Here is a 16,862-nt window from a genome sequence, read left to right on the forward strand (position 1 = left end):
GCTGGTAGTATGGTTCTCAAACAGAACTATAAGCAATCAGAATGGAGAGTGGCTTCTGAAATATATTTTTAGTTACTGCCTAATACTGTTGAGTGCAATTCTGTATCAATTTATGCCAGTCTGAAAGTGAGCAATGCCAGGATCAGCAGCAGCATGTGTTCGACTCTATGGTGACATGATTCAAGAAGCTAAATAGAAAACTAATCCCCATGCTGGTTTAGCTCCCTGAAGTGGCTTGCTGAGGGATCAGATGGGTGCCAGTGCTGATGCAAAGAAGGGGTGTGGGAATGCATGGCTGGTGGTTAGGGAAGGGCAAAGCCAAATAGCTCTGGATTAATTTTAATTGTTATTTAAACTGAGAGAAAAATACAAAGTACATGTTCCTTCTTCCCTTAAAGTCAACTGCACAACTGCTGTTAAATTCAGTGAGAGCAGTCTGTGCTTGTAATATATCTGTGTGGTAGTGCTTTCTGAAGTGTTCTGTAGTTTAAAAAAAAAATTATAGTAAACTCTCTGAGGTCTGATCATGGAGTCACGTTTGAAAAAAGTCATGTATGAGAGTTGCAGGTGCTTCTTGTCTGTAACAGCAAAGTTAGCTTTCATCTTAAAAAAATTTTCAACTATTGTGTTACTATTTCCATAATATTTCAGCCTATCTTTTCAGATTCCTTCAGTACTAAAACTGTAAAGAATTGTATAATTTTTGGCTGAACAAACATCTGTTGACCTCAGCTTCATGCCCAAATTCTTTCAGATAAATGGTTTATACTTAACAAAAGCATTACATTTTTCTTATTATAAGATATATATATAAAGATTATATATTTTTTTCTGACTTGCCTTACTCTCAGTTTATCTGAGCCATATAATTGCTGTCAAAAAACCCCCCTCCTGAAAATAGGGTACTATAGTCAGTGATATAACTGTAATACCGAATTTACTGCTGCACTGCTTTGCTGCTATGGGAACTATCTAATTCATAAAATCACACTCCAGTGCATCTGGGGATGGAGTTTTGAAGCTTATTGTAGCTATATTACACTGTGTTCAGTTTTTCTTGTCATCCTGCTTTCCCAGTTTAAATGATGTCATCTTACCTTTCTTTCCAGTTTATTGCTTGCATTGGAATGGTGGTATGGAATTTCATTGTTAAAGAGAAAGACATCACCATGCAGATCCTAGTATTTATATTCCTCTACAGCTCACTTTATGGTACCTACCTGTGGACAGGTATGATTTTTCTAGGCAGAACCTAGGTAGTGTAATAAAAGATTAATGTACTGAAATAATTTTATTATATTATTCAGAGTAATTGTTCCTTCACTTGTATGTAGTTCTACAAATATGCATACCTGTAAGCTGTGCCAGGCTGCAGCACTAGCAACACAGGGCTCAGCGTCAGACACTGCTTCTGCTATTGGAAGGTTATACCTAGAGCAGGTCTAGATACAGCAGCCTTGCTAGCTTGTAGCAAAAGACAAGAACCTGCTCTTGAGACAGAAGCAATTACAAATAGAGTGAATGTGGTGGGTTGCCCTTCAGCTAGTCAAAATCTTATTGGCGATTTTTAATTACTGCAGAGTTTAAAAATTGATTATTCAGCATTAAGTAGATTTTAAAACTTTGTGCCTCAAAAAAGTAGGAAATAGAGAATGAAGGGAAATACCAAAGTAGCTTTAACTTTTTTTTTTTTTCCCCTGGCAGTTGTAGTTTCTAAAAACAATGTGTGGGTTCTGCAGGTGTAGATGATTAATGAAGGCATTACTTGAAATAGGCAGAATTGAAAGATGCATCAAGAAGCTTGGAGAACCTTACTGTATGATTAAAAAGGAGACTTTGGGTATTCAGGAGACTTTTTATACTGTTCTTGAGTCCAGAAGTCTAAGGGTTTAATTCCTGTGGTGTTGTGGTGGAGTAAGTTGTATTTATGTTTAGCTGAAATAGGTAGCTCATGATTAGTATAGCCTAACATAAATACTAGCTTTGCTTCAGCATGGGTAATGTTGCTGAGCTTCTGAGTTGTGAATAGAATAGGCAGTTCCAGAAGATAGTCCCATGTATAATTATATATGTAAAAATATGTAAAACTTTTTTGTTAAATTTATCATTGACTTTTTATAAAGCGCTAGTCAGTGTTTCAAGAAATGATGTAACAGAATACAATGTTCTTTGTTGGTTAATTAAGAGTGTCAGTCTAGAACAACTACTGTTGATACCTTAAGAAAGTAGTTACTTGTGTCTTAAATATTCTCTTGACATCTTTTATACGTTTGTGAACCTTTCTAAACATTTATAAGTGGATGTTTAATATAAAATGTCCTGGAATTCCTTCAATGTTTCATTATTAATATGATTTTTTTAATATAATAGGTGTTTGTATTTTACTTTCTTAGAATACATCTAGAAAACCAATTTTGGACTATTTGAAAGTCGGAGAAGAATGTCTTGGTTATTGAGCAGGTTGCATCATAGGGTTTCTAGAGTCTGTATTTACCAGTTCCCTTTTTAATAATAAACAAGGCATTTCTTTTGTTTTTGTTTTTTTGTAGGTTTTCTGTCTTTCTCTTTGTTTCTGTTGAGGAAGAGAGAAACAGTAAAGATTCCCATTGGGTTTATTATCATAGCTGGATGGGGGTAAGTTAATTCAGATGTTTCCCTGTAGAATTAGTGGGAGCGTGCTAAATAGGTTACTTTCTTCCTATTTTGCTCTTTCAGAGTCCCAACACTTCTGGTGGGAATCTTACTAATTGTTGGTGAACGTAACAACACTAGTATTGACTCTGCCTTTTTCTATGGAAAATATCAGGTATGAAAGTGTTCAGACTTCTGCCACTTCCAATACATTACTGAGAAATTGTGTTTTCTGTTTGCTTATTTAAGTAGCTTTCAGTCAAAGCACAGGTTACCATAACAACAGTATCATTATAGAATGCTTATAGATTGACACAAAAATGTATTTCTGTAATGAACCATTAGGAAAACTTGCTTGAACAAGGACCTTCACGTTTAGGCAACTATGACTAAGAAAAAGAGGGAGTAGGCTTCCCAAAGAAAAGGATTAGGAGTGGTAATGAATTGCAGAGCCCTTTTCCTGGTGACTAATTTGTCTGCTCACTTGATAATTATCTAAAACTATTACTATCCAATAGCTAATTAATGGCTTTCAGTCTGTAATAGATAGAATCTACATTAACTGTGTAGCAGTAACTGCTTGCACTGCGGGAGACTTCTCTGCACAATCATGGGTTGAAAGTCCCTGAGCATGAACTACCATTTTTACCAATAAATAGTTCCTCTTATCAGAGGATGTAAAATACACTGGCATCGGTATTTGTCATGTTTTCCTCCATCTTTCTTATGGATAAAGAGGCTATGAGTCTCTCAGGATTATTCATGTGGTGCTTTCACAAGTATTGAATAGCCTCAGAGTGGACTCTGGGTATCAATGGCAGATGATTAGAAGGAAAGGTTAATTAATAGCATGCTCCCCATTGGTGAAAGCATGGAAATTAGAGCTGTGCCAGAGGGTGACAAGAACGCATTCCTCTTTGGAATTAAAAGGTACCAGAACAGAACTTAAACTGGAGCACTAATGATCCTGAGGGGAAAGATGATGATGATGAGGGGATGGTTTTGGATTGTGTGGGAAATAGGGGTCCCCGCTTCAAAAAAAACCAAAACCAAAAAACCAAAAAAAACCCAAACAAAACCCCCCTGAGTTACTCAGGCAAGGAAAATTAGTTAAGTCTCATGTACTGATTGCTATTTCAGTGCTACAAGATGCAAGAGCAGTAAATATAGAAAACTGTCTTATTCAGATGCATGTTAGTTATTTAGGAAACTACAGAAGTTAGAAAGGCAGATATATGCAACTATTTTCCTTTATTTTGTATTTAAGTGTATTTTCCTTGCTCTTTTAACAGATAATTACCACAGCAGTGATCCTGTTCATCAGTATACTGATGGCAGGTATCTCACTTATGTGCATGAACAGAAATAGGCAAGAGTCGAACTATGAGGTATTGAACCCATACTCACCACGTAGCCAAGTGGAGGAGGTTGAAGTGGAAGGGAGTGAGGGGAATCGAGTTTCAGCCACTGTGCCTCAGCCTTCTCCAGGATCTTCTGCACAGCCTTCTCCAGGATCTTCTGCACAGCCATCTGCAGAAAGAGGTAGAGAAAGTAGATTTGTAAAAGAATAAATGGCTCGGATGCAATAAAATAATGTTCCAAATTTAATTCTGACCTGAGAAGGACAGTTGTTTACACCTTCAGGTGTTACACTAGGACAGAAGAAAATCTAGATATAACTGCCTTAGGATTTAGGTTTATGTTTCTAAGGAAAGTTTGATGATTGTCACTGTAAGGGTGGGGGAAGTAGACAGGAAAAAAAGCATATGTATGTTTTTTATGTAAGTAGTGGTATCTTGATAAGGATGTGATAAATGCAGTCCACTAGGTGTCTTAGATTGTTTACCCACTAAATTGTCTCTCTAAGAATGAATTATATGCCAGAGCATTGCTACTCAATGTGTTTCTAATCCTCCTTGTTTGTATGTAGCCTTTTTGATCACTTACCATATGTTTTCCCTCTAGCTAAAAGTACTTGTGTTGCTTCCATGGTGGTAGTGCTGTGTTAAATATTTCTATATATTAGTAGTGTAACCCATTCACCCTCTCAGCAGATTGGAAAAATTAAATCTGCTTTCTCCTTTTGGGTTATTTTTGAGCATAGTAGTTAAAGCTGTATAGAATATATTGTTATACTTGGAAAATAAATTATGGTAGTGAAGGAAGCTAACTATCCTGTTACTGTATACTCTTAATAGGTTGCTGTTCTTGTCAAACAACAAATGGTGACTTGTCCTGTGCTAGAGAGAGCAAAGCAGTGACAAATGTTGTTGATAGCAAGGTTCCTGCAATTGAGACAGGTAAAGCAGTAGTGTCTCCTTGTTTTAATACTACAAACTCTTCCACAACATTTATGTGTGTTGTTCTCACAAAGAAACTGTTTGGGCTGTTGTTCTCTCAACTCTACCTGGATAACTTATATTAAATTCAAGCATTAGGCAATATGTTAGGTGTTTGTTTTCTTCTGCCTGATAGTTATTAGTAATCTTTCAGTGCTCAAGATGGACAGTTGTTTTGGTTTGGGTTTTTTTTACCACTAAGCTACTTTAACACACCCTTCTGAGCATTCAGACTTTACCTCTCCATCATTGCCTTCTTTGGATGCTGAGAAGTACATAATCCTACTTTGCCTCAAGTTTTCAACTTAAACACGCTTTTTTACATTCTCATATTCACATCTTGTGTCTTCTAAAAAGGCCTTTGAAGGCTTTGTTGTAATCATGCACAGGTTTTGCATGAGAAACCTGAATGAGATCTAGAGGAGCAAGGACTTACTGCAGATTAGATCAAGTGTCCATGCTGCTGTACTATTCATGTCTAGGGGAGAGAGATAGAAAAAATTGACTAAGGGGGCCTTAGGAGTCACTGAAATAGGAAAACATGGATCGGATCAAAGTGACTGTTCAGCACCTGATGGAAAACTGCATGCTCAGCCCATTCTCATCATACATCACTTTCAATAATCAAAGCTAGCTGCAGCGCAGCCTTTCTCTTTTTCTTATTTTCTTGGCTTTTTGCATCCTTAGCAAAGAAGTTCATAGCCTTATGCTTTGTTTGGATGCAACATAACTTTCAACAAATCTAAATATTTCACACTGAAACATACTTAGTTATGTCTCCTCTCACAAAATGCAGCTTTCCACTTACTGCCAAATATTTTATCTATTAAGTAATTCAGACAAGCATCATAAAAATGTCTTCCAATGATAGAGGAAGGCCAGTTTAATTTTCTTATCCTAAAAGATAAGGTAGAAAATACTTCACAATTGAGTGGAAATTTTTTCGACCTACTGAGTGAACACGTCAAAACTATAAATGGGTAAAAGCAAATTGTAATGGATACACTTGTGTAACTTTGGCTGCAATAAAAACTAATCCTTCTACTGTCCCACTGAACTGCTATGACAGGTATCTGGTGCAAATTCTTAGGTATGTCCTTGCCAGGAAGATTTTCAGTGCCATCTAGAGGAAGGTACTCGGAATTCCTTAGAACTCTGTAGCTGGAAGACAAGCATCCATTCTCTGTGTGTTTGGCTCTTTTGATTGATAGAATTATGACAGTGTTCTGATATACTATGTTCAAAATACAATCACAAAACTGAAATAAATAGAGCTCAACAACGCTGAGATACAGAGTAAGAACATTAGAGCTGACGGTATATTTGAAATACTTATTCCAGAAACTAATTCTAAGTTTAAAAACTATTCTGAGAACTGGCTTTTTTTTCATTATTTCTAAGTTTGCATTAAACCTTTGAAAGAAGAGTTCTGTTGCAAAAAGTTCCTTCATTTTAGGAGCACATGTAAACTACTGTTTCATTTGAGAATTGATGTCTGAACAGGTTATTGTCAAAGCTAATATTAAATTTTGTGTGTGTGACTTCAGTACAGATACTTACAAGGTAATTTAACTCAGCAAGTTTGCTCATGGAGTTCGTAAGTTAGAAGCCTAATGAAAAATTCTGGTTTGTTTTTCAGCTGATCAGTGTGTGAGTCATTGCAGTGCTCGAACCTGCGTATTGGCTCAGGAAGAACAGCTTCTACAGACTGGAGACAAACAGCTGGCCAGACATGTGCTGCTGTGCTTACTTCTTATTGTTGGCCTGTTTGCTGTAAATATTTTTTCTCCCCGTGTTGTTTAACTCACTGAGGTGGAATGATTCTTAGGAAAGCTATGTAGACAGTCCAGTAAAAATCTTCCAATTACTCATGTAACAATTCATTAAATAAATTAGAGGCTTTAATTTGGTCCCTTACTGGAAGAGGGATATCATAAAATTAATTTTTCTGTGCCACATCATAAATTAAAGGGAAGTTAAGACTGATGGTGTTAGTGAGCAAGCCACACTGGAGAACCCTAAAGAGGGAAAAAATGGTATTATATCATTTGGTAATTAATTAATCACTACTGCCCCTCTTCCCATTTTTCTCAAGAGCTAGTCTTCTTCCCTAGACAATAATCAATTAAAAATATAAAGTAAATTCTGAAGGAGACTGTACAAAAATTGTTCCATCTGATCGTGCTTTTATTTGGAACTTGGATTTCTGAGGTGCTTTAGTAATGACGAATGATGTAAGACTTTACTTGAAATGGGAAAATGCAATTTTGTTGCTTTTAGTGGGGGTTTGGAGGCAATGTAGCTAAGCTGGTGTTGCCAAGCATCATTACTGACTAGATCCTAGTTGTGAAGGTGGCTGCTTGTGTATTAGGGATATAATTTGAATTTTTAACAAAGATGAGAAACAACTTTTTCTGTTTGAATGTAATTCTCAAAGCTGAACTTCTTGTGGATGACAATTAGGGTGCAAGTATTTTTATTTGAAATGGAAAATACTATGGCACAAATATGTAATACTGCAAAGGACAGTGTGGCACAACTATGTAGTGTAATGAGTACTACTGTTGCTTTTCAGGTTCTGTTAGATTACAGAATGGAAGTTTTCCCTCTCTCAAATTTCCTGTATCATATGTAAAAAAACATATTAGCATGGAACATCTTCTGTATTTAAGAGGTATCCCAAACGTTAGCCTCTATTTTAATTGTATCTGAATGATTACATAGATATGAGACCAGTTACATTAAAGAATTAGCCTTTATACCCAAAGGGGTTAACTTTGGAGGTTTTTTCCTTGTCAGGCATCTAAAATAGCTGGAGTGGTATGTGCTTCAGCTTAATACAATCTTAACTATGCAGAAAATATGTAGAAAGCACTGGTCTCAGCTAAACAGGCCTGAAGACAAATAGTGCAAACTTGTAAGGGCTAATATTGTCTGTATTAGGTTGAATACCCAAGTATGCTTAAGGCAAGTTCCTTGTGTAAACATGTAAAGGAACAGGACCTCTGCACTGCTATGTTTTGCATTGTTTTGTTTAAAAAGGAACAAGCCCTTCCCCCTCCCTCCTCCCAGCTATTAAGCCTAACTACAATGATGGTTTAAGGTATTTATTCCCTCTGATTTGTCTTTATCTGAATCATTTGTTAAACAAAGACAGTGAAAATTGTGCAAGAATCTATTAGCATGTGAAGAGTAAGAAAGTGTTTTTGATTTTTAAAAATCAAATTAGTCTTGTGGGTTTTGTTGGTTTTTTTCTTAACAGAATCTTTCCAGTTGTTTGTGGTGGCTGTTCAACCAAGAGCCTGGAAGGCTATATGTGGAATTGCAGTTCTTCTGTGCTGTTTTTAATTTTGGTCAGGTACTTATCAATGTTTGTTCTGAAAATTACTTTGTTAGTGGGTGTTGCAGCAGATGCTGTTACAAGCACTGTAAGCTGAAGTCCTCAAACAATGCTGAAATCACCAGCTCCTTATGTTGTTTTGCCTTTTTTTCCTCAAGCTTTTTCTTTTGCTTTGATAGCTTTCTTATCATAATGCACGTCTTTTATGTGCATGAACACTTTCAAAGGTACAAAGGACAATTGAATGCCAAATGCCTATGGAAACAAAGTAGGATTTTAGCCTTATTTGTACCAGAAAGCTTTATCGGTGTCGCTTCTGTGGAGTTACACCAGTATAACTAAATAGGTGCAAGGTGGCTACGTGGATACTTTTGCTATTAAGGCTTTAAGTTATTATCTCTTCAGTTTCAGTTACAGCACCATTGGCTGATAGCTGACAGTTAGATGTTTAATTGTTCCAGCTGCACATGGCCTATTTCAGTGCAAACTGGCACAAGGTAGCTTTGTTATCTATGAACGTGAAAGCAAGGTAGTGTTAATACACGTACTAATGTTTTACAGATCCATGGATGGGTGCACCTACAAGATGCACTGCCGTATCAAGTAATGATAGTTTTGATACAAAAGTGACACAGAGAAATGAATTAACTAGAGAGAAGTCTAGCATTCAAATTACAGTAAGTCAGTTCTTCAAAGACAGATTTAAATAACTGGCTATGTAAGCTTAGCCGTTTATCCTTAAGTGTCAGGTGGCATGTCACAGCATTAGGTTTACTGAACTGTTTCTTGAAGAGTTTGTTTCATGGACTGTTATGTATTAATCTGTCTTTCTAAGGCCCAAATTAAAAATCAAAGCAGAAACAAAATGTATTTTGAATGGTATCTAGAGATGAGGGATACTTTTCACATGTGTTGTGACAATAAGTTTTTAACATTTTATTTCTGTTCTTTAGAAACAAAAGTTTTTGCTTAACGTTGCTTTTTCTATATTTTTTCCTCCAGGGTTTCATTTGCTTTGGTATTTTTGGCTTAGATAAGCATTTAATCATTCTACCATTCAAGCGAAGGTAAATAGAATCTGTACACTTACACCTACAAACTTAATTATTAATGATAATAATTTTTAAAAGGTATTGGCTGTTCAGTGCCATTGTATTCTATTTTCTATTTGTTTGGTCTTCCAAATTTCTTTTATCTCCCAGTTGTGGAAAGCTAACTGCAGTTCACTGTGCATGAGTTTTTACTGCTGTCCTAATGACTCCCAAAGACAAAAATCCCACAGGCTCCCTTATGACAAAATCTTTGGCAAATGATGGTGAAGTATGTGGTTGGATCAGTGAGGTGAGGGATCTTCAGAAATAATTTCAGCTGATAATTAAAACTTAGATGTGAATGCTGAACCAGATTATATCATTACTGTGTTAAAGTCCTGTATTCATAACCTCATGCAAGTTTGTTGTGTGGATGGACACTTTCACTGTGGACGTGTAAGTTGTACAAAGCCATCTTTAACTTAGAGTTAGCTGGCTGCAGTGTGATTCCAGCAGCTAAAGCTGGCTCCCAACTACTCTCTGTCTTTCCTTCTGCCTGTGCCTAGAATAAAACCTCTCAGTGTTCAAAGGCCATACAAGTATATTAGGAAGATTGTAGATAAAGTATTGGGCACAAAACCAGTAAAAGAGTTGTGACAAGCTTCCTATGAGTTCCGTTCTATTATTTGCAGTTTCCTTAAAAATGCCTCTGGTTGATTTGCTGGTTTTAATTTATTTTCTTTCTTTTTTTTTTTTTTTTTTTTTTAAAAAGACTTGAATTTTTCTGGGGAGGAAGAGAAGCAGCAGGGCATACAGATCCCTCTGTACCTGAGGAAATCAGGATGACCTGTCAACAGTTTGTTCATTATCATAGAGATCACTGTGTCAAAAGTATTGTCAGAGGGAGAAGGTAAGGTTCCTCCCTGGGCATATAACCTGTTACAAAGGTTATAACTCACCTTTTGGAAATAATGAAATGCGGTTTTATCTGTCTGTGGGCGATTCCTGTTGTGGCATATTTGTTCAAACCTCAAGGTGAGGATTAAGAATTTAACAGTAACAGAGAAATGTTTCTAGTCTCACACTGAAACATCAAAGTGCAGGTTATTACATTATCCCATCTAGGTTTTATATAAATTATAAAAAAGTTTCATATCGTTAAGGCGTTGCCCCAGTTTTTCTATTTAGCTGTTCAGGAAAGAAGATCTTTCTCAAGAAATGGAGATGATAGTGCCTGTAATAGAGTGCATATGTCTATGAGTTTTGTCAAACTTGAGACCCTTCATTTGTTTTGTTTTGAGATTAAGAAGGTGTCAGTACTTATGTGATGGAATGTTTACTAATAGCTTTTACAGGAGGTGAAACTGTTGAAACTAATGTCAGTGTGTACTCAGAGGCCACTCAATATGTGAGATTATAGCGTTTTTGGGGGCCCTTACACCTTTTGAGTTCATACAATTTCTTTTGCTCATTCCTCTCATGAAGCCTAAACCTCAAATTATGAGATCAGCAAAGCTTTCAGAGGCAAATTATCATACCCAAATCAAGGATTATGGATTCAGGTGGATGAGAAGAAAAATGTGGACAGAAGCAGCAGGAACAAGAAAAAGATTCTGCCTTTATTTAAATGTTTACTGTATGAAATGGAGACATGAAGAATTGTTCTAATAGGACACTTCTACTTTTCTTGTCAAGTGAGCTTTTAAGTAGGACTAGGTTGGTGGGATGGGGTGGTCTTTTAGTGGTCAGGTAATCCGAAACCATGTTCCAGAACTGTTTTTGACAGCGTCATCATTTCATTCAGTCTCCTCAGAAGTCAGTAATGTTCCATAAGAAATAAAGTAATAAAGTTATCCATTTAGGAGAAATGAACTATGTCAGTTCAAGGACTTGCTTCTTTCATGCCAGGCAGGAAAGATGTATCAGAAAATATTTTGAAATAGGACAGGCTTTACAGCTGTGTTTCCTGTGCCTCTACTGCTATGTGGTTTCTTGGGCTTTGGGCTGTTCATTTGGTTGGATTTTGTGGGTTTTATTAATCATATATCCACCTGAGAATACATCAAAATCTGACATTTGTTGCTTCATTGTTTTAATATTATGTTTATGCGGAACTGGTTTCATGTCTTATTTCTCCTTGTGAGTTAAAGCATTTATCTTCTCATTTTAAATATTCATCTAACTTGATCCTATCTTCTTTATTTTAAACATACTGTAACTGAGACCTCATAATCATGTATTTTTTATTTATTTTAATTTTTGCTTCTCTGCTAATAGATGTTAACACTTGCTCTGTGTTACTGCTGCTTTTAACTTAAAAAAACTAGAGAAAGAAGTTTGGGGTTTGCTGTCTTGTGTAGCTGTTAATCATCTTCAGAAACCCTGCGCTTGGGTTCCATAGAGCAGATTTTAGATAACCAGAAACATTCATTGCTGCAGGTAAATTTCCGAATGGTATTTTTACTGCAACTAGGTAGATTTTAGTGGCATTGCCTCGTAAATATGTAAAAGAAAATTAGTTTAGTCTTGTTGTAAAGGTTTTGTTTATTCATAGTACTGCCTGTGTGGTAAATATTTAACCAGATATGCAAGTTAAATGGTTTTTGTTTCCAATGTATGTAAGCAGTTAGTGTCTGTTTAAAGCTGTAGAGAAACTATAAAATGGAATGAAAGTGCAGATTGAGCCCCTGTTGCTGCTTCATGCTGCACTCAAATCAGATATTTTGTTGCAGAAATGGTCATGCTAATGAGTACATGGGAAGTAAGTATCCAAGAAATAGAATTACACTGTATGTGTTTTTAGGCAAAGTGCTGCTTATGTTCACTGAAGTTTATTTACACAAGCCTAAAATAACTTTGTGCTTTCATTTTGCTTCTCATTGAAGTATCTGTAGGAAAAGGTAGTGAACATTGGCATGTCCCTAATATAAAAAACTTGCAAATTCTTTTCTAACATGCTCTTAACTATCATGATGTCTTTCCTTGTTTCCTGCTATTTTTCCTTGCCTTTCCCCATCATGCAGTGGTGATACCAGATTTACAGAACATGTGGGTGAATCATTCCTTTGACATACAGGTGTGGTGCAAAGATCTCCACTGGCATCTTCTTTGGCTGTGACCTGGTGAACTGGCTCATGCAAGTTGGCCTTGCCTCTGACCGTGGTGAAGCTGTGATGTATGGAGACAGACTGATGAAAGGAGGCGTCGTCCAGCATATTACGAATGAATTTGAATTTCGGGATGAATATTTGTATTACCGCTTTATTCCTAAGAGATCAGTTGCAGTTGAGAGCCGTTGACTTTAGTGTGTAGGCAGAGGACAGGCAGTTAGGGGTGAGTGTGACCTCCTCCTCTGCCTTCACCACTGAAATTGGAAGTATTTCTTTCTCAGGGCTCTCAGAGAATAGTGTTGTTCTCTCTTTTTAAGAGATGTGATTCTACGTGTGTCTATTCTGAAGGAAATAGTAGCAAGTGATATTTAATGAGCGTTCCAAACAGAATGCAACTAGAACAAAAGGAGATGCTCTGGATTTAGAGCATTTTTTCCATTTTGAGCAAAACAGATAGTAAAATGATATGTGTCACTGTTGTATTATAGAGGCATTATACCTGCAGCTTTAGTGACTGGTGCCACAATGAAAAAAAACATGACTGAGAGGTATTTTTCACGTTGCTGTATGTCTTCCATATTTTAGTGTGATTAAATATCGATTCCTGTTTACGATCAGGCTTTCCCCGACCTCGTAGAAGTAGGATTTCTTCTATGATACCCCAGTTTTTACTCCTCTACTGTTGTCTAACACCACGAACTTTTTCTAGCTGTTTACTCCTCAGATCAAGTGGTTTGTTTCTCCCTTAAAGAAAAAATCTCCATTTGTAAAAGTAGAATTGTTGTGAAGATGATTCCAATGTCAGAGGATTAAAGCTGAGGAAATAGAGTGAAATAAATAATGGTTTTGTACAAATTTACCAAATATTAAAAACATAAAAATACCCACTGTTCCCCCAAATTAGGAAATGATATAGTGGAATTTCATATAAACAATTGGTTTTGAAGTTTTGCCTTATGGTGGTAGTAACAGCTTTGGCAGGAGTAGATTTTTACCTTCTGAAATTAGCCTTTCCAGTTTAATTCAGAAGTACCAGATTCAAATGAAGATGTTATGGAAGCCTTGGATACCTGTGCAAGTCAAGATGAAAAATTTTATCAAATCATAAAACCTTTTAAATGAAATACAATGACTTTTAAATCTATTGTATAAAGAATCCTAACTGAACATCCAAGTTAGGGTTTAGGGTAGCTAAAGATACTAAAATTTTAGTATTGGTTGCCTAACACAGGTTTCTAATAAGCCTCAGGTATCCTCCTACAATGTTTAAATAGTTACTCTAGTGTCATTCAGATTCCTGTGCACTGAAGGCAGAATCTGAGAATCTGTATGTCTTCTGCAGTATTTTGAAAAGGTTAAAGACAAACTGTAGTATCTGATAGCCATTATGCTGCCCTTTTAAAACTGCAAGAACAGCATTTATATGTCTATATAAAAATTTTATATAGTGGGGGAAAGGAACCTAGGTATTAAAAAAAAAAAATTTATTTGCTCAAGCATATGAATAACTCTCCTCATCCTTCTTTTAAAAAGTCTTTCCCTTTTTTTTTTTTTTAGTACACAGATTTTTATTATAGCTACTTATGCATCTACATTGTATGAAGAATGAAAAGTGATTTTAGCAGCATAAATTATTGTTCAAGAAACAGTTGTTTTGTGGTAGCTATAACTCCATGCAAGACTTATATTGGAAAAATACTTCCTTTTACTGTCAGTCTTATTGCACTTCTGCAGTGTTCACAGAAACGTAACTGCATCCTACTGCATATGTATGCTATACAAACTGACATATTTTAATGTTTTCCAGCAACAAAATAATTGACATTTGTATCAGGCTGTGGCCACAAAGGAAAATAATAGCATATTTCCATTACAACTGCTGAAGACGGCTACATCAAATGTTTTGGAATAATTAGATATATGTGACTTAAGAGCAGAAGCCATGAGTATGTCTGGCTTCTAAATACTGTAACTTGTCAATAAATCTGGTACTTGATTTCAGAGTTCTGAGCTTTGATGTGATGTGTCAGAAGGTTATGTGTGCATGTCAAGATTTATGACAAATGTGTTTTTCTGAGAGATTTGTTAAAGTGGCTCTTGGGTTTCAAATTGGGTATTTCTTAAATCCACCCTTGATGCTTTTTAAGTAGGCAGAGGACTTGTTAATGGGGGTTCACATAAAGATACCAGTTTTCGTCTAACAGCCTAAACAGATCTTTAGGAACGTTTCACATTATCATCTACTTAGCAAATACAATTTAAAAAAAAAAATTTCTTCAAATGTTCAAGAAGTTGATCTTAGGGTCAGTTTTATGGTCCTATGCGAGGTCATTGTTCTTGCACTCTTGTCTTTCTCATTTTCATCATCAAGCCCTGCCCTTGCCTCCCGTTTTTATAATGGCTCTGCTATTCCCTAGATTTGAATACAACACATCTGGTTTAAGTAAGAAATTGCTCAAAATTTATGCTTAGAGAAGGCTCCGTGTTACAAATCTAATGAAGAGAACGCCTTTAATTAACAACCGAAACCAAATTCTGTTAGATTAACTGTTACAACATTCTGATTGCTGATATCATACCCATTAGTCCGATGAAAGTTTATGATGGTTAATAAATAGACTAAAGAAACCCGGAATGAAATACGGGATATGATAATCTAAATCACTGGGTACTTCTGGAAGCTAAGAATAGATTTTTAATAGCTTTAGAAAGCTGAGTAATTCTTTTATCTGATAAATACTTGCTTCTACCAGGGAGTACCGGCAAGTTTTAAAATAGTTGACAATTTGATGTCTGTCAATAGTTGATCTACTGATGTGAGAATTTTTGGTGGTTAGAAATAGCTTTGCTTTAAAGACATGGTCAGTGATGCAATAAGTTCTTCTATTTTGAAGGTGGATTATTTTGGGATAAGTCTCAGTTAACTTGGAAGTTATACTTCTGTGAAAACATCCTCTGAACAAGTAAGTTGAGACTCCAGTGGAACACTGGATCTTTTTTCTAGCACTAATCTCAAAATAATTGTGATAATGGACAGGAGTGGATATAAAACTTTACGTTTTCTAGGTAGCAATTTTAGTACAGTTGTTTTGTTTTTTTTTTAATAATGATCCTTCATAAATCTCTAGACCTTTTAAAATAAGCTGTAAGAGGTATTCCTAGATGAAATACATGCAAAGATTGCCCTCTAGAGGACATTCTGATTTTTTTTTTTTTTTAATGTAGGGTTGTGGGAGGGAGGGTTACTTATTCCTCCTGATCTCATCTTCATTTTCTGTTTTTACGCTGCGTGTATACTAGGAGGATAAAATCCCAGGAAAAAAAAGGTACGAAAATATCCTGTGTGTTTGGACATCACTTGATCTATCTCCACACATCACATTGTTTTACTTTGTATCCTGTAGACCAGTAAATAAAAAACAGCACAGAAGCTAGAGGAATGATTGGACTGTATCTGCCAATATTACAACCAGACCGAGACGCTTAACAAGGTTAATTGCCACACCATGATTAAGTGGGCAAGAAGTTCACTTAAAGGCCTGCTCTACCACCTTCACTACTTTCATTCCTGTGGAACTTCCCTATAATTGCATTGTAGCATAAAATTGTTTCTCTTGTTTTGCTATGCTACCTGTAAACTTGACTAATACTTTGGTTTCCAGCAGTTTTACCTGGCATTTATTGATGCTTTGAAGTTATCAAAGAGCTAGTGTGGAACAGCTCATGATCAAAAATAGGACAAAGATACACACAGTTGTCAGATATAGACATCCATGAGGAAAATGGGTAAATACAGAAAAAATTTATTAAATATACCTCCCAGTTCACAAACATCCACTGTACTATTGAACTTCTACGAAATTTTGTGGCAACACAGGCACAAAAGGTTCACAGTCAACTTGAGCTTACTTTCAGTCTTACCTGCTACTCAATCTTACTTGCTACTGCCACTTGGTACATACAGGATCACTAGAACTAGAAAGCTCAAGAACCTTTTCTGACCCATTAGTTTATTGCTGTGGATCTGTATGCCAAGTTAACTTCTGCTTTCATTGTAGGATCAGGAAGAAAAAATTCTGCAAAGCTCTCAATTTTCTTACTCATTCTGCTTTTGTTTGTCTATACTTACTTTTTTTACCAGTGGGGTGATTGATAGAACAGTTTACAAAATGAGAAAACTGCATGTGTGTAGCCCCATCTTTAGCATTTGAGATGACTCTAGACTATAGAAAAATCATCAAAGAATGGTCTTTCTGTTGTCTGCTGTGTCTTTCTGTGGGGATGCTGTGTCATGTCACATACTGCTACTGCAGCTCTAATGCTCCATTTCATGTTAGATGTTCTCTTCTGAAGGTTTACAGAAGTGCTGGTTTTGTTTGTTTGGTTTTTTTTCTTCCAGTCATACTTTTTA

General features: G+C 36.0%; 1 protein-coding gene across 4 annotated transcripts in view; it reads left to right on the top strand.

The window, feature by feature from the left end:
- Positions 1 to 14,447, top strand: part of GPR155 (G protein-coupled receptor 155) — a 30,770-nt gene extending 16,323 nt beyond the window's left edge. For 2 of the 4 annotated variants that reach the window (XM_075028416.1, XM_075028417.1), the window contains exons 7-16: positions 1,110 to 1,230; positions 2,550 to 2,634; positions 2,716 to 2,806; positions 3,924 to 4,173; positions 4,830 to 4,931; positions 6,610 to 6,743; positions 8,233 to 8,328; positions 9,313 to 9,377; positions 10,114 to 10,251; positions 12,418 to 14,447. In XM_075028416.1, coding sequence (XP_074884517.1) covers positions 1,110 to 1,230; positions 2,550 to 2,634; positions 2,716 to 2,806; positions 3,924 to 4,173; positions 4,830 to 4,931; positions 6,610 to 6,743; positions 8,233 to 8,328; positions 9,313 to 9,377; positions 10,114 to 10,251; positions 12,418 to 12,640 — 1,305 coding nt within the window. In that variant the 3' untranslated portion in view covers positions 12,641 to 14,447. Of the gene's footprint in view, positions 1 to 1,109; positions 1,231 to 2,549; positions 2,635 to 2,715; positions 2,807 to 3,923; positions 4,174 to 4,829; positions 4,932 to 6,609; positions 6,744 to 8,232; positions 8,329 to 8,871; positions 9,278 to 9,312; positions 9,378 to 10,113; positions 10,252 to 12,364 lie in introns of those variants that run through there. The other 2 variants (XM_075028418.1, XM_075028419.1) reach the window with 2 other exon arrangements.
- Positions 14,448 to 16,862: the final 2,415 nt, after the last annotated feature.

The sequence above is a fragment of the Buteo buteo genome, chromosome 5 (assembly GCF_964188355.1).
Source record: "Buteo buteo chromosome 5, bButBut1.hap1.1, whole genome shotgun sequence".
NCBI classification, from domain to species: Eukaryota; Metazoa; Chordata; class Aves; order Accipitriformes; family Accipitridae; genus Buteo; species Buteo buteo.